Below are 24,485 nucleotides of genomic sequence, written 5' to 3'. Positions count from 1 at the left end.
TGATTCTCTTAAGTGAGTTAGAATGAAACATGAATATATTTCAAAGCATTCTCACTTTTTTCAAATCTGATATGGTTTCAGGGGAATATCGCCCTCCCTCCAATAGAAACCATACTTCTTGGAAAAATGAGATATGTCATTCATACGATTCTCTGTTATGAGCATTGCAAAGTAGGCAACTGCTGAAAAATAAGACAAACATATGTGAGTTGATGCTGAGCAATATTCTTATAAAATTCATAAAAATTGGATGATTATGATTCTGAGCCTCAATATTCTTTTAAACAACGTTATTTTTAAAATAGAGTTGAAGAGTTTTTTTTAAATACGGACGTCAAGATAAGGGCCTCAAAATTCTTAATGCGGTCATGGTCTTGCTTTGCATTGGGAAGTTCTGTAATGGCATATTGTTGAAGTTGATTCGCTTGTTCACATACTTTAAAGTTCCAAATAGATCTTAATAAGTTAAAAAGTAATTGGGCGCATCATTTCCAAGAAAGACAAAGCAGAAGTAAGCCACCAAACCACAGAACGTCCCACGGTCTGTTCAGTCCACGTGGTTCCAGCCTCGCAATGAACAGACGTTTGATGGGCCTAGTCAAAGCTGTCAACAACAACTAACTGGAAGATTTCAACGAAGCCTTAGATTAAGTATACGATCAAAGGTACAGTAAAGTAGGAATTTAGAATACAATTTGAGAGTGAGCAGGTCTACGTATACAGATATTTGATTTGAATCACAATCAACTAATAAGTGTCACTGTGATGTATCGTAGGGCCTAGCTGATACTCTGTCAAGTAGATGTTGCTAACCTTAGAAATCGGGTTATTTCGAATACGCAGAACAAGAATTGATATAGGCTTTTGCAGAAATAGTGTACAATGATTTTAAGGTTGAGCACCATAGAATGAAAGGTTACAAATGAGTTTATCCTCAGTTGGCAGTCAGACTATCCCTCAGTTGGCAGTCAGACTGCAGGGTATAGCAAGTGCACACCAGGGGTGTGGTGGTGGGGGTGGGGGAAGCTGAGGGGGCGCAGCCCCCTTGTTTCCTTGTTAAAACTTTCAAAGAGAGTGGGGGGCTCAGCACCCCATATCTTTTGTGCTTGGATACAGCAAAGAATCGTGTAACACAAAGAAAACTGTGAAGAATTGTTGCTTCACCACAGGCTAGCCATGACGACTAAATCAGAAAATGAAAAGAGGTACAACTGACAGATCTAAATGCATTGCAAGCTTCATATGCATGAAAATGCACACAAAGTTTGACATATACAGATAGAAAATTGTTAAATGATTTCCTACTGAGTGTAAGTTTTTATAGGCAATTGGTATTAATTGTTGCATTTAGAAATGGGGTTTATTGCCTGAATCAACAAAAGATTGCTATTAGCTGATTCTGTCTCTCTTACTTCTAATATATGATGTACTACACTCTTTTTTCTAAGAATAAGATTACTTTTGCCAAAACCTAATGTTCTTATTTTTGGATAATTTCAGCCTTGGGTGTTCTTATCGTTGTTCTTTTTGCGAAATTGATTTTCTATATCTGCAAACTATGAATACTTTCTAAGACCCTGAATAACAGTTTTCATGACATTTTTAGTTGCATGGTTCATTAGCTGACAAAATCTGCTCTATTTTTTAACAAGAGAGAAACTGTGTCAATTCAAAATCAAAACAATGGGTCATAACTATTGAAAAGAAGGCTTACTAGTATTGCCTAGGATCTACCTTATCAATGTGGTAAATGTTTTAGATGCATTTTCTGGCCATCCTTAGAATGCCATATCTCAACCAACCATGGTGGCGGCTTTCAATAAAGCCCTGAGCAATATGAACATTTTATCATTTCACATTCAATAATGTTGAGACTCCTAAGGTACTGAGGTTCAGATCTCAGCTGCTGCTTTACCAGTCAATGTATCTGGCTGCTCAATCAATGATCGGAAAAACATCAACCCCCATGACAAGGTTCAAATTGCAAGATTACATGATAAGAAGAATCTTTGATATTTCATTGAGCCCCCCTTGTTAAACTTTTACAACCACATCCCTGGTGCACACCCAATACATTTTTTCTAAAAATGTCCCTGCACACCTGGCAAAGGGTGTGGCATTTTGAAATATGGGCGTGATATGGGTGTGTCCTATTGCTTAGGGGGAAATGGAGAATTTAATTTTCTTCTGGATCGACATAATTTTGCATTGGCTTGATAACAAAATAGCTATCAATCATGTACATTTTCTTACTTCATTCATATTCCCATCTCAATTGATATTCTTGGGATCTAAGATAGTTGTGTGTACTATTGTGCACAATTGAAGTGCACACTTAACCAAAGTGCACAATTGAAATTTTGCTCTTGCTTACCCAAGATCTCTTTGGAAATTGCTGTACTCTGCAGTTCAGAGACCATTGACAATAGTACATACTGTGTACTATTGTCAATGGTCTCTGAACTGCAGATAGTTAAATGGGTCTTCTGTTAATGTTAATGCTTTCTTTGACCACTAATTTTCTTTACCATTACACTGCTCTGATTCTTCAGATAACAAAAATGAATGAGGAAGAGTCACTAGAAAATGACTTTGACAAGGAAAACTGCCCAAGCCATTCTTATGCAAAAAGTATAGAGCTGCCTGCCGAGGAAATTTTTAAAAACTTACACAATGCAAAGAAGTTTGCCATTGATATTGGTATGTTGTTTAAAGATAAAGTTTTTTTGATGTTTTAATGATTGTTTTTCATGATGTGTTGAGACATATCCATAAACAAGACTAAGCATTGGCAGCCTGGCATTCATTAAACACCCCTCCAAAAGCTTATACTTAATCATCATTCTAGGGATGTTGTGACATTTGACTTGAACTGATTGCTGAAAATATACCCTCTTCTTACCTAAATGCATTTGACAAACTGTGAAAGAGGTAGAGACCATCCTTTGCCTTGAGATAGTGTTGATGCTATTTCATTACATGACATAACATTATTTTTGGTGTATGTTGTTGTATGTTGCAAAGAGGGATAATGAGGATGGAGTCTCTGTAAAGTTATGCTGATATTATACATATTTACAGGTGGGTCGTTAGCAAAAGTTGCATATTTATCAGAGGTTAGCAGAATACGTGCAAGGCATTACAGTAGAAGTGGGTCTTTCATTGGTCCAAAGGTCTCAAGCAGTAGTGATTGTGTAGCAATTGATAATGAAGCAGGAAAACAGGTGAGAGAGAGTATGATTTCCTACTTTTGTTATACCATGAAGGCACAACCAGCTTATCTCTTGTAATAGATTTATTCCTGAAAGTTCCCGGGATTGATATAGCTAAAAAATATTATCAGAATATTAAAGGTATTAAACAGCACATGTGCGAGCAAAAAAGACTTAGATGAAGGTCACCCTTAAGAGAAGTGCCTACCTACCCCTCTCTCCCTCCATTAGACTTCTTTATCTTCACACATTTGCTCACTGTAAATAGATATAGGCTAATTTTTTTTAGGTTTTCATACATAAAATTGTGCTCAGTCAAAAACTTGCGCTTAGTTTTATAAAATTACTTCGCATATTAAAGAATATTTATAAAATCTCACTCTTATTAAAACCTATAAAGTAACTTATTAAACCAATCCCATCATTATTGAAGCCTATATGGCATTGTAGTTTGTTGTTTTGCCATCTTGTAGCCCATCTATACCGTGGAAGAAGAGCAAGAAAGAGGTGCAAAGCTGCACTTTATCAAATTTGAAACAAAATTAATCGAAAGCTGCTTAGATTTTATCCAAAAGAATATTTTAGAACATGGGAGCGAAATCGAAGACAAATCAATGAAGGCCACTGGTAAAAAATGATTATGATAATAAGTTTTTATTCTATAATTTGTTTTTACTTGATCATAAGTTTATTTTTTGAAGAAGTAAGCTTGAAATTTACTTACGTTTTTGGTTCAAACATTGAGTTCTGTAATCGTAAAAGTAAAAATGATCTCTGCAATCTTAAAAAGATGTGAAAGTATCCCAGGATCTCTGTAAAATTAGATTGCTTAAAAGTATTTCAGATTATTGCTTTTCAGTGAAAGATTCTTGTTCTGCTTAAAAGCCAGTTTCCAAAATTTTGCATGCTGGTTCGGAAAGGTTTTGTTATCTTTTATTATCTTATGTTATCTATCAATTTTAAACTTAGTCAGACTCTACCTGCTTTATAAGGCTAATTTGAATCGATTATGAGCTCAAGATAACGATAAAGCAGACTTCTGGAAAAAATTATTCAATTATTTTGATTTTTATTTCTTTCTAGGTGGCGGAGCTTACAAATACACGAACCTGTTATCATCTAAGCTTGGAGTGAAGTAAGTTTTATTCATTTAGTCTTATTTCAAGATGGCTTTAAAAGGATAAAACCGTTTTAGAAACCATACTCTACCGACAGTCATTAAATTGGGTTTAATGTTGACAAAATTTTCTATTAACCTTACCCTCTCGGAATCGAAATCATTTTCTAACAACCTTTCCTACTTTGAGTAACAAGTCTATGAAACCATTTGCACCTAAGTTTTTAGCTGCCGCAGACCTCTACAAACTATCTAAAAAATTCTGCGCTGCTTCAAGATACTTGAATTACATTCGGCATCCTCCGCAGTGCTTTTTTTGTCCGAGTCCAGTACAGGACTTCATCTTCAACAATCTATATACACGTTCTAAATTCCGGATTCTTTATTTGAGATATTTCCGGATACCGTATATTTCTTTTAGTATTTTCTTGTCCCTTGCTCTAGGGTCGACAAGCTTGATGAAATGGAGTGTTTGATTAAAGGTTGCAACTTTTTGCTGAAAAACATTCCGAACGAATGTTTTACGTTTCAAAGAGGCGATGATTTGAAGAAACCGAGATACAATTTCCAAAATGTCGACTCTCGTAGCTTATTTCCGTATTTATTGGTAAACATTGGGTCTGGAGTCAGTATTCTTAAGGTAAGGAATTCAAATGTAATGCCGATTCTTACGATGCAACTAATCATTGCAAAGATGTCTATATTTAGAACCATTAAGTCATCACCATTTGACTTTGAAGTAGATCTAAGGAACAAACAGGGGATCAATTTCAAGAAAATCATTTAAGTCATTTCCATTCAGGTCTTCGTCTTAATCTGCCTTTACAACGAAGCACCCTCTTATTCTGTAAGCCTAGTAGGCACAATCTATAAGACATTATTCGCTGCAAATAAGACCAAAAACAATAACTATAACATATATCTCTGTACCTACAGACCCACTGGCACTCCCCTTCCCACCTTGGGTCTCATTTTTCCAGAAAATGAATAGCAATTTATGACATCTCTTTGTCTTATGTAAAAAGGTAGACAGTGAAAGTCAATACGAACGAATCGGAGGGACAAGCACAGGTGGCGGGACATTTTGGGGACTGGGTTCACTTCTGACTGATGCAAAGGTAAATTATATTTTATGTATCATTGTTGCTTGACTCTTAAACTTATTGGCATTTCTGCATAATTTTTTTATCTTGCAATTATTAAATATTATCCTAACTAAAAGGAAGGCTCTACAGCATTCCAAGTGTATGTCTATGTCTTGACGTTTTCATTATATGACGAATTTAAAAATCATACTGATGATATGTTGATGGGGTTTATTTTCAACGGCAAGCTCCTTTTGTGACCAGCAGATGTTGCGAGTTCTTTGCTACTCCATAACTATCAGTTCTCAAACACTTTGCCTCTGTTACGATGTATAAGTCATTTTGCTATAGATACTTTCCTTGAATCAATTAAATACTTTGTCATCAAAAGACAGTAAAATTGTCTGGAGTTCTGTCTGATACTATCCGATCTGGTGCGATCTTATCTTTTCTCTCCAATCAATGATGTTTCACTGCATAGTCATTCCAATCCCACAAAATAAATTCCAACAAATAAGAAAATTCTAGAACTGTTAATCCATGCTTAAAATGCAGTCTTCTGCTTGAGGTGACTTTTTGAAAGGTTTCGTTTAACTGTTTTCGATGTTAGAAGGTTTAAATGTGGGTCAACATTGAACATTGCAAGGGCCTAAGTATAATTTTTGCTACAGGGCTTTGACGAATTGCTGCAACTTGCAACGAATGGTCAGCACAAAAATGTCGATATGCTGGTGAGTATTTTCAAGAGCTTAAAAATCCGAATACGTATTTGAATTCAGCGAGAATACACCAATTCAGATTATAGTCTCATTTTGAAAAATTCTTTAAAATTCTTTTGTACATAATTTTTGACCTCAGATTTACAAGTTTTCAAACTTCGTTCTCCGTAAAGCCTAAAATACAAGCACAAACAATATGAAAAATGTATCCGGCCTATATTTATGGCGATAAAGCCAAATCTGAGCTTAACAAAGTCGTACAAAGAAATTTCCAAAACGAGACCTAGAGTTCAATTGGTTTATAGAGAAACCGGGTGTATATTGCTGCTGCTATAAAAAGCATGGACGTTTTGAAATCTCGATATAAACTCTCTTTTTTTCGTTTGGCAGGCAAAAACTTTCATGTAGATTGAAAGTTCTGCTCTAGATTTTAATTCTGTTTTCACTCATTGAGCTTTTGTAAAGATAGGTCTGTATTTCAAATTGCACTCTATTCTATATGGAAAACACTTACATACCTGAGGTGCACAATTGAGAAGAGATGCACACCCTGTTCCTCGCTAAAAATAGCCTTACAACCGACCCATACATATTGACGACGAACGTAAGATATTCCAACGTTCCACATTTTACCCAATGCAAACCCCACGAGTCCTGCAATCAGTTTCCTTCCTGTTACAGCAGTGTCTTTTCGCAGGTCAAAGATATTTATGGTGGTGATTATTCCTTACTTGGTCTCCCAGGGGATGTTCCTGCTAGCAGTTTTGGAAAAGCAGCTAGAACGTCTCGCGAGGACAAAAAAGGTCTGCTCATTTTTTATTTACAGCTGGTAGATTCTGCTCCAAAAATTATGGTTCACAATCCACCTGTATCTTGAACCAGACGCAATACGCGAACCACAACATTTGGTTACGATTTTGTAACTAATGTTGATTTTTATACTAGGCCCATTCGTTACTTTGAAGGCTTAATTTACAGTTCCGCGTCAACCCTAGCATTTCAGTTGTTCATGTGCGTGTTTTCCGAAACAACACACCAACTCTCTCTTTCTTGCCAGCGATTCATCGGATCAACATTCACTTCCTAGCACCTCCTTCCTTTTGTTTACGCCTGCGCTGCGCATATAGTACTAATTTTAGATATCCATTTGCATAAATTTTAGTCTTTTCTTTGATCAAGATTTGTCCAGAATGTTCTATTTCGTATACAGCTGTTGAGTGACAAAGCAATTATAATCACTGATGGGAAATACATTAGAGCAGCAGTGATGTGCTATCCTTATTTAATCCCGCTTTCAAACACTCGTAGTTTTTGTTTACATTTGAAAATATATGCGCAGGTAAAGTGCCTTATTTTATGTTGAAAATTATTAAACTTCGTGGCTGTTTCCCTTTAACCTCAACCTTATCTAGGGGCCAGAGGGTGGCTCATTTTGGGGGTGCTCATTATATTTCTGACTCTTTTCGCAACTCTAATAAGAAGGGGGCTTTAATTCGAGGATGTACGGTATCTCTCAGCCCTAAAATATTTTATTAGCGATTTCTAATAAACTCTTGAACTCTCTTGAAGGACAGAACCCCACCTTCAATATGAACTAGAAATCATTTTAAAGCGGATAGGTATAGCAATTTGATGGCACGTCGACTCTACCTATTGTCAAAGCAGATTAAGCTTTACCATGTTTATCTTCTCCTTCATGAGCCCATATAGGCTTTCGCATTGCATTGCATTGAACATCATGCTAATAAGTAAATATCGTCCCACTAATTTGTTTTTGAAAACCAACGAGGAATTTTTGAAGAATCTGTATGTTAGGACCATGAACTTAAGCGAAGACGGACTGTCTTTGACACAGACCAGGGTTGCCAGATTGGGTTTACAAAAGAAGGCCAGACAACTCGGGCCAAAATGCTCTTAAAAAGACAAAATACAAAAAATTCTCGAAAATACATTGCGCTGGCCCTGTTTTTATTTCTACGCATTTGTCTTTTGAATGATTTCTCAACTCAAATAAGAAACTTACTTTTTGATTGTTAATAGTTAGGATAGGCGATAATATTTGACATTCGGGTAGCACACTGTAATAAACTACTAATTACTCCATTAATGTAGTTATCACTCTTTCAATTTAAAATTTCTGTTGAAAGAGGCCAAAAGGAAAAATTTAAGTGGTAGGCCAAAAACCAATTTTCCAGGCAATTTAATTATGAAAAAGGCCCAAATTGGGAAATTTGATCTGAAAAAGGCCAATCTGGCAGAAGAAAAAACTTCTTCTTGGAGAACGCAAAGAGCTAGGGAAGCCTGTACTCTGTATGCTCTATTGCTTAATTTAAATATTTCACTTCTTTTATAGGAAGTGCTTATGACTCTGGTGACCTTGTGAAGAGCCTACTACATATGATTTGCAATGACATAGGCCAGGTATTCATTTGAATTTTTGTTCAAAAATATCTGGGCCACTAGATGTAAGCATCCGGTCTTGTGTTGCATAATCTAAGCTCCGTGAATTGCCCATTCTCCCGGGAACAGATGGAAGGAATGGTTACGTACTGGTTTATAATCAATAAAGGACTCTTTTTTGTTCACATCATAACGACAAGATATGTTTTGTTCCCTTTTTAAAGTTCGTTTGTTTCGGAATTTTAGCTGAAACATGAAATTTAACAGAACAGGACGACTTTGGTCTCATCTTAACACTTTTTAGATATATTGCTGTAATATCTAATTTTGTGATTTTCACGGAGGATCGGAAGAGCCTACCTGAAGTTCTTATTTTTTGAGAACGTCCTATTTTGCAAATAAGCACACTCTAAATCTCATGATGTCAAAATCTGCCATTTTAGAATTTTTTTTTGATCACGTGAGAGGGATCACGTTCTTTGCAATGTTTAAAAATTTCCTCCAGCCCTCTTTCAGTAATTCTTCACTGCATTTGGTCTACCAATCAATCAACCGTCATTCTTCCTCTTCCGTTACATCGACTCGCACCAGAGTCGCATATTTCCTCTTATTTTTTGGCCATTATCCGGAGGTGTTCTGTATGGTTTCGAAGCGAATAGTGCTTTAGTATATCAGGTTGATTCGTAGTATTTTATTACAAAGCTGAAGAGTTTATCATGTTTGCAAATTGAATGTGAATACGAAATAATAAGATTTCAAGTGCTGTGATCCCGTTGCCATTACATGAAATCCATATCTATGTCCCATACGGGTTTTTGTAATTATAATATCTTTGCAGGGAAGTGACTTCAATTTTTTTTGTTCTGGCTTAAGATTTCAAATTTTTTCAATACAATATAATCCGGATTTTGCGAAGCCCGCTCATAGCGAGCTTCTCGCTATTACGAAGGGAATATTTGGTTCCTTGGAATTCTCCCTTTGTAACCAGCCTCCGTAAAATGTACTCCCGCTATAACGAACTTAGTTCTTGGTCTCTACAGAATTCGTTATAGCGGGATTCCACTGTTTAAAGGTAGCAAAATATAATGCTCACCTTTGGTAAAACTGCTGCAAGTTAAGTGTAATGCGCCAATCAGGTGCAATGCGCTAACCAGAACAGAAAATATCTTGTATGTTCAAGACTTGGTATAGTTAATCTTTAATCTACACCTTTTGGTATAGTTAGTGGTAGAACAGAACTAAAATTGAAGTCACAAAATCTTTTTCAGATATCATCTCTATATGCTCAGATTTATGGCCTTAAAAGAATTTTCTTCGGTGGATATTTCATCAGAGGTCATCCACTGACAATGCACTCTATTAGTTTTGCTGTCAACTTCTTCTCCAAGGTGAAATTTTTTTACATTTTTATTCACGTGATCTCTAAATTTAGATTTCTTATTTACCTCCAATGATAATTCTTATTAGACAAACCTAATGCAAAGTTTTCTAATGCTCAATATTCCAAAAATATGTCGCTGCTTCTAATAATAGTTAGCCTTGCGATCTTTCTGTGTTCTGTACTGTCAAACTAAGTTGTTTTCCGTATACGACAGATAAACCACCGGTAGATCACAGGATAGGTGTTTGTTTAACTTGGACGCTTAGTAAACCTTCTTGTTTCGATTTTGTATTTTCCATGCCTAACTGTTGAATAGTGAGTACCGCATTCTATGTACTGCGGATCGTCATTTATTATATACCGTGAGCTAGTGATGTATACGTCATACATATAGCTTCAGTAAGCTTAACAGTGAATATGAAATGATACTAACTTGTCGTTGCTTGACAGGGCGGACAGAAAGCTTTATTTCTGAGACACGAAGGCTACCTAGGTGCGGTTGGTGCATTTGTTACTGGGGCGATGGAAAATGGTTAGTCCTACGGAATCTGTATTACACTTTATTCTAAATTAGTGAATTAAAAACACTTTTGTTTATGTTTTGATTTATTCGTATTTTTATTTCCATTGTGATGCTTTTGATTGCCACATTTTTCGATTCTAATTAAGTTTCTTGGAAACACGATCCTTAGAAGTTGCTTGACGAAGATTGAATGATTGAAAGTACAGTAATTTTATCAATTTTCCGGCTTATAGTCTAAGGATATATTCTAGCTAAAGGTGCTGTCTAGTGTTTTTTTGGGGTTTCAACACACCATCAAATAATTGTCAGTCTGCAAAATCGTGCTCGATTTATATTGATTTTGTGAATAAAGAAAAGTTCACGATAGCAGTCTGCTCGACGGATTCCAAGGAGTTCTTGCGGCGAAAATTGGATGGAAATGTAGCAAATAAGAAACACCGCAATACGTAAAAAGAGTGAAGGCTAATATTTTGCCCCGGCATACGGGGCTTTCTTCTGATAAGCCATTTTCAGTCAATTATTGAGAGTGTTGTTATGTTTAAAGAGTTCAAGGACTCTCCTATTCAATATCTGAGAACTGTGTTTCTTCGCAGCATTGACATTGAACAATGGGCTTGTTTCATGGGGTGAAAACTACGCCGGAAGTTCCGGCCTGTCTGCTGGTAATGGTAAAGGAGAAGAAGATTCGTTAGATGTGGTACGTCGTTCCTTTGATTTAGATACGAAGAGTCTTTGATTGCTCGTTACAGCCACAGTCAAGGGCTCTATCCTTGCTTCTTGCTTACTTAAAGTTTACTTTAGGTGGTATTTGGTTGTATGAATCAGTTTCTGTTTTAACTTCATAGAAAAATAAATCAATGTACAACTAAAAATTCATTATACAACACCTGAATTGAAATTGAGAAATTGATATACAAACACAACATGACAAAAATTTCTTACTATAATTTACTGAATAGGCTAACAAAGAGAAAAGTTGCAAGACAAGAAATATATGTACCTAGTCAAATCTAAAAGCTCATTTTTCAGTTTTGAAAAGTCCAGCTACCCACAAAATACTTATCCACAAATTTGTGCCACATTCAAGAACACATCCTTAAATGACACCTGATGAATTACTTAAAAATGTTAACCCGGATCAGCTGCTTTTTAGAATAGTACCCAGAACAATTTTGGCCAGTGTCATCTTTGCCTTTTATAGCAATATAATTGTAAATACTTTTTAGGATGATTTCTTGTTAAAAACTAACCAGTGATCTTCAAAAATGAACGCCATTGAATGAATTTCCATTAATGCCGTTTCTTTCTGTTGAGACCTAAGATGATTGTCATTTGTCTCGTAGTTTGATGTATTGGAATTGGACCAATTAAGCAACGCACTCGTATCTTGCCCTTTGTTGCTGAACCCTGATAAATACAAACCAGACTTAGAGGATCTTGTTGCCGATGAGAAGGCGAGGGATTATTGGTTGAACTGCTTTGAGCAGGGCATAGATGTGGTGAGCTTTCCTTCAATTTTTACTGATTTTTTGTTATTTCACATGTAAGGACTCCCCGTTCAAGTGTATCAAGCTTTCAATGCTTCTAACGCTTCATGATTTGTCAACGTTTAATCTTTTCCATTGTCAGGTTTTTGTCTTTTCTAGCCAATTAAAACATATTGGGGTTATTAATTAGATACAGGTTATTTTAATTTCCTTTTTCAAAACTTTGCCTTTAAGATTTTTAGTTTTGGTTTTCAAATTTCCAAATGAGTGTGGAAAAATCTTAACTAGACGATCGTTTCCTTAAGGTTATTTCCCAAAACACAACTACAAATTTTGAAATTTTCTTTAATATATTTAGATTGCTTGTCCTAATTATGATTTATTTTCGAAAATATTTATCTCAGACCTTGCCTTTAAAAACCAAATGCTCAAAATAAAATTTTATTGTTCTGAAAGTTGACCCTTATGTTTTCCGTCTAGTTTGTAGATCAAGCTGTACAAAGTCAATCTGGGAGGGAAGATGCGAGAGAAAGAGGAGAGAAATTCAGAGACCAGTTTCTTCACCGCATTAAGATTCTCCGCAGTCAACCATACAGATTTGGCGGACTTTTTGTAAGGACGTTACTTGACACAAGAGAGCAGTTCCTCGTATCATTTGGTTTTTACGATCCGTATTTACAGGTGCGTGGAAGTTTCATTGCATTGAAATTATGTTTTGTTTTGAAATATCCAGCTTTCTGAATGAATGTTGCTGCGTATCTTGCTAGGGGCTTGCGCAGCAGAATGTTCGACGATGTTGTTTTGGATATTTATTAGTGGTACTCATCTAATTCTATTTTGTCTAATTAAGCTGCAGCTGAATAATCACGGATAAGCTGGATGCTGTCGTTGGCTGGTGGTTTGTTGCTAGTTTAGCTTCTCGTCACCAAGGGAGATGACTTACTACAAAGGGGAATGCATAGAGTCCTGGACTTTTTAGATTCTTTTTCGTATCACTTTGTTTTTAAATGCATCTAAAGGCAAAAAGGTATGAGGTTCTAGAGCTAACAGAAATAGCACAATAAAGCCAATCGAATCCTCATTAGCCAAATAACGGAATGTTTTTTCATCTCTCTCTTTGGCTACAATTGCTACGCATTTCTGTCTTTTCTGAAGCATGGAGAGAAAGACAATTTGTATGCACGTTTTATGACCGTGCAGTTTAATAAAATTCGCTGTTCGCAAACAGTATCTAATGTGGTATTTGTTGAAATAGGATAATTGGCATTTTGTGTGGCAAAATTGGTCACCGACAGCCTATTTGATGTAGTTATAATATGAGCCATTTTGGCTCTTCAGGGATCCACTGTTAATAATGATTTTGAGTCGCAAGGTATCGTTTTCATTTCCTTTAAAGGTGATGTTCCTGTAGGTAGGTTTTGTTTATCGATTTCGATAACTCTTAAGTTTATTGTCTGATGAGTACAGAGGTCAGTCCTAAATCAGTTAAGGGTTTCAATCCTAGATTAACCGTATTAAAATCGACAGTGGAACAAAACTGTCTTTTATACGCGCCAAACTCTGGACTAATTTAGGCACTCAAAGAAGAAAGTCAACTACTTTGACGGCATTTCTTAATTTTAAGTATGCTAGATATAAGATAATTTTTGTATTTGTTTGAAAGTCTCTAGCATGGCATTAGCAAAGAGGTTTTCTATTTAAAAGGCTTCCATGGATAGCAAAATTACGGTAAAATTAGAATGAATATAAATGTTGAGTTTGTTTTACTCCAAGAGTAATCGCACTTTCTTCTTTTAATCATTTTCGCTCTTTAAGAATAACACTCATCATGATCAAAATATTTTAACGGCCTAAATCTTGAAATTTTAAACTGCCTCAGAAAATTTGCTTCGACATATCCTAAAATTAATCGATTTTGAAGATTTGAACTCTTTTGATACTAGTTAAATCTATTTTCACCTTTGGTTGATTTATTTCTCAATAATCTTAGTTGAGTTTCTCTTTGCATTTGAAACTTGTTTGAAGCAATGAAACTTCTTGTTGAATGTTACCCTGGATATAAAAAATGCATCAAACTTAAGCTTTGCTTCTTTTTGCTAGATAAAACAAGAGGAAAATGAAGCTGCTGTCTGCCTTTTTGAAAGCCGAATAAAACAGCTCGATCAATTACCGAACGCGGAAAAGCAGGTAGAACTGATCACCGGGCTTTTAGCTGGCAATTTCTTTGACTGGGGTGCAGGCGAGGTCGTAAAGTAAGTGGTTTTGAGTCTTTTCTTAGCCAACAATCAACGATTATCTCAATAAGCAGTTGTTCTCTATGTAGAATGACGTCATTACCTGCTTTTGTGAAATCGAAGAGGCACTGTCGCAGAATTTATGTATTTTAAATAAAACTTTCGTTCATCCGTAGAAATTTAATAATTCTTCGAAAATGAATTTCGAGAGATTCCCGTATAAGATGCTGCCCGATCTGTTACTGGATGAATCTCTTGGTATCCGTCCACAAAATGACGGATATTTTTGAAAGCGAAATTATTTCTATCCGTTTGCACCTTCCGTCCACATGTAGCCGTCGTTTTCGGTCAAGAAGTGGGAATGTTTGAAAACGCCGTTTTCATGTTCTTTTTAATTGAAAATGATTTGTCCATGTTCACAGCCGAATTTTAAGCGTTCACATTTGGTTTTCCGTTGCCGTGTGGACGGAGATATTTTTGAAAACGCTCATGGTGTGGACGCAGATTTATTTGAATATGGATAAAAATTATTGCGTTTATAAAAGTTCCGGCATCGTTCGGACAAGGCCTAATAAACTACTGACAGCGACCATTTTGAAGATGCGGATCCTTTAGTTAAGCAAGATGCCTTTGAGAGTTTCCAAATTGAGTCAATAACCACCCGAAACCAAAAGCTAGCTAGATTAAATCTATTTAGATCGTTGGTAATTAATTATACTACGATTAACACTACAAATCTGACCACCGCATCGTGGTTCCTAAGTATAAGGGAACTTTTTGGCGACCATCTAACGAAAAACTTGTTCACATCAAAGGAATCACTTATGTTCTGCTACATATTATAGGTCTAATAGTTGTCAAATATTGCAAGTAGTCACCTATAATGCCTGTCTACCCAATCGGTACAATTTGTATCTGCTTAGAAAGTGACACCCTTTACAGTGCGAATGCCTCAATTGACTCACGTTGACCCTAGTTACTCGTACCCTTTGATGTTGATAAATTGCGCTGGGGGGGGGGGGGAAACAGAGGCTAGAGCCCCCTTCAGAGCATGCTAGTTCCCCTTTGGAAGCTCAACAAATCAAACTTATTTGCAAGCCTTGAATTTGGAAGAAATTTCAGCCACTCCCCCTCCTTTAAAGGCAACGCCTCCTGTCGAGAAATTTACGGTGCCACTATTTTTCAGAATGTTTCTTTAAAATTGCTTTATCAGTATTCAGTGACAGAATTGGCAATATTTTACTCGCCAATTTATTGATACAGGCTAATTACTTTTGAAACAATTTTTAATGCATTGAAACAAAATAATTTTTGAATTTTTGAAACATTGTTCTGGTGGACTTTTTAGAAGGAATTTGGAAGTTGATATAGAAATAGCGACTCCATTAGTATCCGCACCACGAATCTCTTATTTTACGATTCCAGTCTTCTATTTTCATACTTGTAGTTTTATTTTTTAAGTCACACAAGTTTAAATGTTTAACGTATCTTTGCGACCTGTCTCAAAACGTTGCGTCCTCATTGCACAAATTATTACGGCTATATGAATTGTGCTGTCAGCTTTGCAGTGCTCTTTTCAATTGAAAACTGATCAAAGCAAATTGAATTCTACTTATTTGTTTTTCTTGTTGAAACCTTATGGATTACGCAGAGCCGTTAAGAGTAATTTGGTATTTATAAAAAACTAGCCGGGATATGATGCGAATTTTCCCACAGCATATAACTGGCTTGTTAGCCCGCAGCATGCTTTCATAAGAGTATTCGCTATGAGTTGCATTTTAGGCTGTGTTCAAAAGAACCGCCATGTAGTGTCTTTTGAATGTTTGATTCAAGTCTCAATCGCAAGTGGAATATATGGAAAACAACCTTCTTTTTGCACTGTCCTTTGCTATTGAGGGACAAGAAAACCCTTCATCGATATTTTTTAAATATTAGCTTTTAAGTAGGACATCTTTATTTCTTTCCCCTTTGTATTAATGCTATTCTTGATTATTACATCTCAGAAAGTTTTGCGCCAATCACACTGGGAGTGGTTGAGTTGATTTCATGATTCTTGTCACTGTCAGGTCTGTTGTTTTGAGAATTCTGGGAAAGAATCATTTGTGTTTCGAAAATATATTACACCTATGCCTAAACCCACTCTTTTTTACAGATGCATCAAGAACGGTACGTTTACATTTGAAGATGCAAAAAAGAAGTTGCAAAGTAAGTCATATAATTATCTTTTTTATTCATAACTTTTTGCTGTTCCACGTTACTTATGCTGAATTCATCGACATGAATATAGGTACTGGTTATCACGTGGCATGGATGTCTCATAGCAGTGTTTTCTGAAAGAGTGCAGAGACAAGGGCAAGGAAAGAAAGAGGAGTAAGGGAAAGGGGATGTAGCCGAAGGGAAGAGAATGGTGACGTAAAACGAAGGGAGAAGAGCAATATTAAGGAAAATAAACGAAGGAGAATTGAGGTAAAGAAGGAAGAGGAAAGAGAGTAGAGATGTATGGTAGTTGAAAGGAAAAAGAAAGAATGGAAAATAAAAGAGGATAGAAAAATGAAAAGAAGGGAAAAGCAAAGGAACTGGAAATCGAGCTCATTATAAAGTTACAAAGGGGTATACATATGTTTACCACCTGAACACACTGTTGTAAACATTAAGAAGTGTTTTAGGGAGCAGCTGTTTTGAGCTCAATCAAAGTGCTGGTTTTTCGTGATCATATGACAGCTGTTTAGGCCAATCTAGGCCTTCAGGAAAGGTGTAGTTTCTTTCAATAATCTCTTCTTTGACTCTCTCTTGCAGAAAGACCCTGGCTTTGTGATGATTTGGATGCTTGGCTACAGCGCTGTGAAGGGCCTCCGTATAAGCTGGCAGTCATATTTGTGGATAATAGTGGTGGTGACATAGTACTTGGAGTCTTCCCTTTTGCGCGGGAGCTTCTGCAAAAAGGAACCAAGGTACGTATCACAGTCATTCTCAGTTAAGTTTTCTGCTGAAAGGGCCGTTGATTGGCTATAGAGAACAAGCCATAGCGTGCTCAGGCAATCCAATCTATCTTAAACAAGTACCTATAAAACTGTTTCTAGAAGATACTAAGTGAATACTTGTAACAGAACCAAAGTCTTCCTCTACTTTTCAAAGATATACGTATTTATTTATGACTTATATGCTAATCATCTCTTCCTTTCAAGTTTTTCATCTTCCTTATTATCGCATCGCTATTAACATTCCTTTCAGCATTTTTATAACTCTTTTCATATTTTTTTATCTATTTCTCGTTATCTATTTATGCTTTACCCTTTTCATACTTCATATTCCTCAGCATCTATTTTGTTCTTTATTTTTCCTTTTCTTTTTTTTACACTATTTTTCATCATCCGTTTTCTGTTCGTCCAATTTTTCTGTTGTCTATTTTTCATGTCTTTTTCCACCTTTTCTTTCTCATCATCCTTTTTTCAGGTTATCCTCATTTTCACCGAATTTCGTCTTCCGCCTCTTTTCTTTTTCTTTCACGCCTCGTCAGAGTTTTAATGAATGGAGTCTCGTGCTTTGTTCTTAGGTCATCTTAGCGGCCAATTCATATCCAGCCATCAATGATGTTATATTCAGTGAATTACTTATAGTTTCAGAAAGGATTGCGGAAATATGCCCAGTGATTAGGTAGGTACCTCAAACAACCATTAAAGTACATGCTTTGCAGCAAAATCCGTCATCCCTCTGCGTTGTGCCAAAAGCTAATTCCATAATTTTTGATTGCTACACAAATATGTAAGCTTTCGTGTGATCTCTTATTCCACAGCTCATTTTTTCACAACACTATCGAAATGAGTTACCAGTTGTTTTAAAATTAGCTTTTAGGTTCCGGTCCTTCACTTGAATAAAATTGATCCCCCTCTCGTCCTCCCTCCCCCACAAGACAACCCTATTTTCTGTTTTTGGCGTGAATATAGGCTCCTCAAACCTTTTCTCGACTTCCCCAGGCAGTGAAAGACCTAAAGTGCATACTGATCTATGGTACACAGTCGTACCAGACTAATGAATCCACGGAAAAATATCGTTGAAAAAGTGACTCGCGACCGACGGATAGTACCGTTAGATAGTGATCATGACGCCAAGTTACGTCACGATATGGCTTGACCAATTTTACAGCTCGATCTACGTCATCATCCAATGATCCTCAAACCGTAGCATGATCGGTGATATATCTTTTTTATTCGTACACCGTCCCATCAATTAGAGACGGACATAATTTATTATTGAAAAAAATAACATAGATTTTCTATCGAGTTCAAAGTTACAAAAAGCAAGGCTTGTCATTGCTTCACTTCTGCTCACCCCAAACAAAAAGATTGCAATGACTCTTCATGAATTTATCTGGATGCAGTTTTTCTGATATAACGCCGCTTTTTTGTATGCGGTGTTTATCAGTTGAATTCTTGTTTGAAATGGAGAGGCATTTATCGAACGATCATTTATAGTAGAACCTATTCGAAAAGATTTGTAGCAGGTTTTGTTCAACGCAGCATGACAAATTTAAATAATAATCTCTAAAGTCACAGTTAGGTGTTGGAGAACCAAGATAATCATTTTTGATTTTCTATTTTGTGTGAAGTGACACAACATATCGCGAAGTTGCCTCTGCCATTAGGCCCATGATAGCGCCAAGCATTTCCGATGAAAAAGTCTAGCATATTCTCTAATAGCTGTAAGAAAAATGAGCAGTCTTAGAGACTCGAGGATAGCGTGATTCCGAGAGGGAAAGTTGATATTTCACAGAAATTTAGTTGCCAATATTATCCATAGGAAATGTCCAGTCGCTTCATTATACCTCTGTGTAAGCTCCAAATTAGCTTTTTTTGATTTTCGGTTAATCTTTCATCACAATAAAGAACTATAGAGGTCGCTGTTAGAAATATTTGTTACATGGCTAGTATACAGGATACCTTTTTCGCTGTCGAGAAGAACGAGTTTCTGCGCATTAAAGGCATTCCAGACAGCAAAAATGTCCCCAAGAACGTCATATAGATAACGCATAGGATTTATAGTGCTACTAAAATTGTGGTGAGATTTGTGCTAATTGAACTGTTGTTACCTTTTATTGCATTTTCAATACAGGAATGCATTATCCACTCAGCAACTTGTTGTCATGGAAACTGGTGAAGGGTCACCATGTATCGACCTGAGGTCAGTGCAGTTTTCAGAATATACTACTTAGAAAATATACCCCACTACATCCTATGATTAAGTAAAGATTATGTTGTTTGTTGTTCTTTTTTCATGCCGGCATACTCGAAAATTGCTTTTCCATTTTTCTATTTAAATTTCAGTTCCAGGTCAGCTTATTTATTTGAATCAGTTGCTAGAAAAAGCTCATTATTGAATTTGGTATCATGTCATTCTTTGAAGCATTAATAAACTTAGTATCGTGATATTTTTTGCTAATCTTAACCAATGTCTTTGAAAAAAGCAAAGATTTACAGCTAACTGAAAGCTTTTTCACCCGACAGTTCACAGAGAATAACACGTCAGAGTAAGGTTCTGAAAGAGCGAGTGGAAAAAAATATACCCAGTTTTGGATCGGCCAATCAGAGCACACGAGCATATGACCGGCATAGTTGTCCAATCAGTGCTGCGTGCCTAAAGAAAATTTATCACTGGAGCCCAAGAGAGAAAACGAACTCCTTTTGTCTACACAATAGCGGCTTTTTTGTTTGTATGTATATCGGATGCTGATGAAAAGACGACCGGGCTCTGCCAATTATCTACAAGATCGAGGAGGCTTTTCTCTTTGCGGGGCAGTTTGGTTTCTTACGTCGGTTTTATCCTATCCCCCCATTCTTTGCGTTCTTTTGTTTTCTTCAGAAAACTATTCTGACGTGTTATACCTTGCGGAATGTCTGCTACAATCTGCAGGATATTCACATCATAAATATTTCATTCTCAGCTTTAAAAGTTATTTTTACGCAGGAAACTTTTGATGTCGCTGTTGCAACTAAGATCACTTAAAGTATGAGAATTATATTTTTTTCCCTTTAGACGAATAGACGCCTCATTGGCCGAAGAAATGAGGAAAGCCGATCTGATCGTCCTAGAAGGAATGGGGAGGTATGTTTGGATGATGATAGACATACCTCAAGACCCTGCCGTACCAACATACCTCAAAGCTTAGCTAATTCACTATACCACCTTCTTCTGAACACCATTGATAGATTTGTGTTAGTCCTGCGAACTCTGGGTAGCTTAATCCCCGCTTAAGTGTCTGCAGAATAGCTAGATGCTACACAGTGCTGCTTATCTAACATATCTCAACAGTCTACGTAATAAGCATGCTTCTTTCAGGACATGGTGAATGTCTCTTGTTACAGAGCATACATCATGACACTGCATGATAAACATGTCACACGACCCTACTTTGTAAAGATCCATTCTCGGTGGTTAAACTTAAGACTGTTATTAGGAAGATTTATGTTCTATAAACATACTATAAGGCACTACGTAACTATCCTTTCTTGAAAATTCGTTTCGAAAGCTTAATTTTCATTTTCTATGTTGAAATTGATTCAAGATAGATTTTAAAAAACGCTTTCCATATGATAATTACGCAGAGATATTTCACCATGAAAGCTGAGTAACACGCATCGTATTTGTATACAAGGATGGTTTAAATTCTCGAAATATTGTTTTGCAAGCTACAGTTGCTTCCATAACATAAAGCATTATCTTGAAGATAGTCAAGATAAGATAATACCCATTGCTGTATGTATCTTCTTCTTCAACTGTTATCATTTTAACATCTTCTTCATCTACTTCATCATGATGGTTGGCGCCCATTTTTGCCTTATAACATCATGCCGTTCCAGTTCTGATAACTTCGCATCTGCTGGTGGCCACAGATGTTGTCCGTCAAATTCTCTTATGCGGCCATAACAGAAATGTTTTTCTCTTTTCAGGAGCATCCACACAAATTATTCAGCTCGATTTTCATGCGATATGATCAAACTTGCTGTTTTGAAAAACCCATGGCTGGCCTTGAAATTTGGAGGAAAGACTTTCGATATTATGTTCAAGTTCAGGTTAGGTAACGAGTTTGAAGCACCGACTGAAACATCGACGCAAAACCGAAAATGATTGTTGACATTTTGCTATCGTTCGTAGTTCGACCCGCGAAGGCCTTAACTAACCTTTTTATATCCTTTGTGATCTGTTTGTAAATATATTTTGCAACAAACCATCCATCTTCAATTCCTATTGTTTATTACGCCCCTTTATTCCTGATGGCAAGTTCAAATTATGTACATTCTTGCATTCATTTCTTACTTATTCCTCTGCCAGTTAGTGGTTATGCAATGGTAGGACCATTAGTACCTGGGTTTGCCTGACTAAGTTCCGGTTAGAGACCCCCGAATAGAGCATCTCACACAATAATGTCAAACATCTGGAAATGCATACCGTAATTCTTACTGAATTTAAACAGTAAGCACCAAAACGTGAAATTCCAAGGTATATCTGAGTATATAATATTTGTTATAGAATATGGTGTAATGATTCTTTTTTAATCTAAACTCTGAATTACACCAATTGAAGTTTTGTCATATCTCTAGAATCATTGCTGTTTTATTGCAGCTCGACTTGACGTCTCGAAGAGCTCTTTTTGTAAAATCCTAATTACAATTAGTGGGCATCTTCCAGGAAAGAGAGAGATTGTTTGCTGGTTTCGTAAAATATCCTAATCAACACATTCGGATAATATCTTAACGATAGAGAAAAACATTTGTGCGAGTGCAAGCTATATCGATCAACAAAAAACTATAACTATCACAAAAAACGTGGTCTCTAATCAAAACGAGGCTATAACAAAATGGAATCAGGATGTCTAAGCTATAATTCAGTACACTGGCGCGGCGATTGAAACCAAAGATGGAGATCTTTTAATGCCCTAGGCTCATGCAGTATGTCATTGCAGTATGTGGTCCCCCAACTGCTCCTAGTTACATATGCACAATAGTAGCCACTTCACTTTATTTGCATTTCTTTCAATTGTATTCAGTGATTGAGTACTCCAGACTGATTGAGTACTTGAGTACTCTTTTCAAAGCATCTACTGTAGTACAGATCTATATAGCTTAATAGTTTTCCATTACATTGTTTGGAATGAATGTGTTATTGATATTTTTATTAAATTGTGATAGTAAATGGTGTTGTTAATAGATGTTTTAAGCCATAATTTGCCGAAGATTTTCAGTTCAACTCATTTTCTTATTTCACTACAAGCTTGTTCAACCGGCGCTATATTACTGAAAAACTGGTAAAGCAGAAATGATTTGCGGCATAGTTAAGTAAGGAGTTTTCTTTGCCGCATGCTTTCGTCTATGCTCTCGGCATTTAGTTTTTGAGTTTTATCCAACGAGCATGTAATAAAACCCACTTACTCGAAAATCCTTTTAAAGGCTTCCTGCTCAATACCTAGAATAAGTTCATATTTGCACGCCGTGCAGCCACATCAGGGCTCGCTTTTTGTTTTGAGTACCGTCATATTTTGAAATATATGTTCACTTAGAGCTGAATGACAACCTACCCTGCGTATCGGAGCCTCCGCGACGTTTTGGGAGTAAGAGCGGGAGAGAGGAATCACGAAGGAGCGTGGTTAAGGAAAGCCTTTTCTTTCTTTCCCATTCTTCTTTGCAATTCCTATTCCACGCTCTGACTACCTGTGACTCGCTGAGGCTCTGACACAAAGGGTAATGAAAATAAAATGCCCAGTGAGCGCTTATTATCAGCTGTAACTTCTATTATGAGTTTTGTTAACAAGAAACTACTTTTTTAATTTTTCTAGTTTTGACAAGGATAAATAGGCCGATTTGGTTCTTTTGCCTAATGCAAAACATCACAATGACAGGAGTAAGACTGATATGATTTATTAATATTGGCTGAAAATTTGAATAGCTGCGTAATTTTTCTACGAAGTATACTCAGTGTCACGCTTTTGGAATTCTCGGCTTAAACAAAAGTTGAACCCCTGGACAACTTGTACCCAGGATAACTGTGACTTTTTCTAAATCGTACCCCGGATAACTCAGACTTTCACTAAGCCGGAACTTATTTTCAATTTCCTTTGGTTTTTCTTACTTTATGAAGTCACATGTCATACCCCGGATAATTCAAACTTGATATGAAAACAGAGAATACTCAAATTGCAGTTGTGAACAACCGTTTTTGCTCCTGCGAACATTTTAGCATGCACATAGTATTCACCTCTATTTACTTTCATTTAGAAATACAAAACAATCCGACTTCTTCATTGCAAAACTTGGTAAATATGGTCTGGGATAATGTGGCCAGATGTCAATATGTAACAGCCTGTTTGGAAGACCGCATATAGTTCAAGCAAACAGCAGCTACAACATAAAGAAAGCAATGCAGTGGTTGTACCTCAGGGGTCTATTCTCGGGCCCTTGATTGATGAATATCCTGATGATGAATGCACAATCACTGCCAAAACTCTTGGAACACTTGTGATATTTTCAACGTTTTCATGCATCCGTTCCCCTCGCCTGTTGTCTCACAGCAAAGTTAAGACATCCATTTGTGGCACACCTTTTTCTACCGATCGCTGTGATAAACTGCATTGTAAGCCACATTGTTTTAGAGGGGAGAGGGGTTTTTCTATTAGAAACACGGGAAATATACGAAAAAAGCAAAAAATAGCAAAATATGAAGGTGTTCCACAGAGTTTTGGCAGAAATTGCAGCTACGTTATTATACCATCTTCGTTGCATTTCTGATAAGGGTATGGAGATTAAGGAAGAAGGAGATGGCTTTTGAAAAAGCAAATATTTGAGTATACTGAAGCTTTACGTCTGACACTCTTCAGAGTATATAACGTCAGAACATAGACTGAAAGCTCTAAGAGATTAGAGGAAGAAAGTGCGGCGATTTTGAAATTGTTTACAGGGAACGATTTGTATCTAAAGTTAAACGTGGGAAACTCATACAATAAACGAAAATGTTTACTGGCTGTTGGCAAAAAAGGTTAATCATATTTCAATGAATTTCTGGCAAAAACTTATACACACAAGTATATTAGTCTATACACAAGTATTCTAAACCTAAATAGATTGAAGGGGGCCGTTATAATGATTGGCTAATACAATACAATAGAATCGAGGGTGTATTTATGCGGCAGTAAAAATTCCAGAAGAAGAAATGAAAATTCACGAAACAATGGAATTCCATTCCAAACGCTTTTGTTTTATTAGCCAATTGTTAATGCGGTATTTACCCTTGAAACCCTTTTCTACTAAGGTTTGTACTAGGATTGATTGACATAGATCTT

General features: G+C 36.4%; 1 protein-coding gene across 1 annotated transcript; it reads left to right on the top strand.

Annotated features, from left to right (window-relative positions):
* The first annotated feature begins 516 nt into the window (after nt 1-516).
* Nucleotides 517-22,401, top strand: LOC135684350 (4'-phosphopantetheine phosphatase). Its single transcript, XM_065199884.2, has 22 exons — nt 517-665; nt 2,553-2,700; nt 3,082-3,224; nt 3,686-3,839; nt 4,296-4,347; nt 4,774-4,969; nt 5,355-5,447; nt 6,086-6,145; nt 6,831-6,936; nt 8,487-8,554; nt 9,802-9,921; nt 10,365-10,446; nt 11,031-11,134; nt 11,781-11,936; nt 12,405-12,605; nt 14,025-14,176; nt 16,311-16,363; nt 16,955-17,109; nt 17,712-17,812; nt 19,268-19,336; nt 20,189-20,257; nt 21,103-22,401. The coding sequence occupies exons 2-22, from the start codon at nt 2,562-2,564 to the stop codon at nt 21,278-21,280; spliced, it is 2,451 nt and encodes an 816-aa protein (XP_065055956.1). The 5' UTR covers nt 517-665; nt 2,553-2,561; the 3' UTR covers nt 21,281-22,401.
* The last annotated feature ends 2,084 nt before the right edge of the window (nt 22,402-24,485 follow it).

Source organism: Rhopilema esculentum, chromosome 21 (assembly GCF_057945365.1).
Source record: "Rhopilema esculentum isolate cy_ngs chromosome 21, ASM5794536v1, whole genome shotgun sequence".
NCBI lineage: Eukaryota > Metazoa > Cnidaria > Scyphozoa > Rhizostomeae > Rhizostomatidae > Rhopilema > Rhopilema esculentum.
Note: the sequence above shows the minus strand (reverse complement) of the source record. Positions and strands in the feature narration are given on the sequence as shown.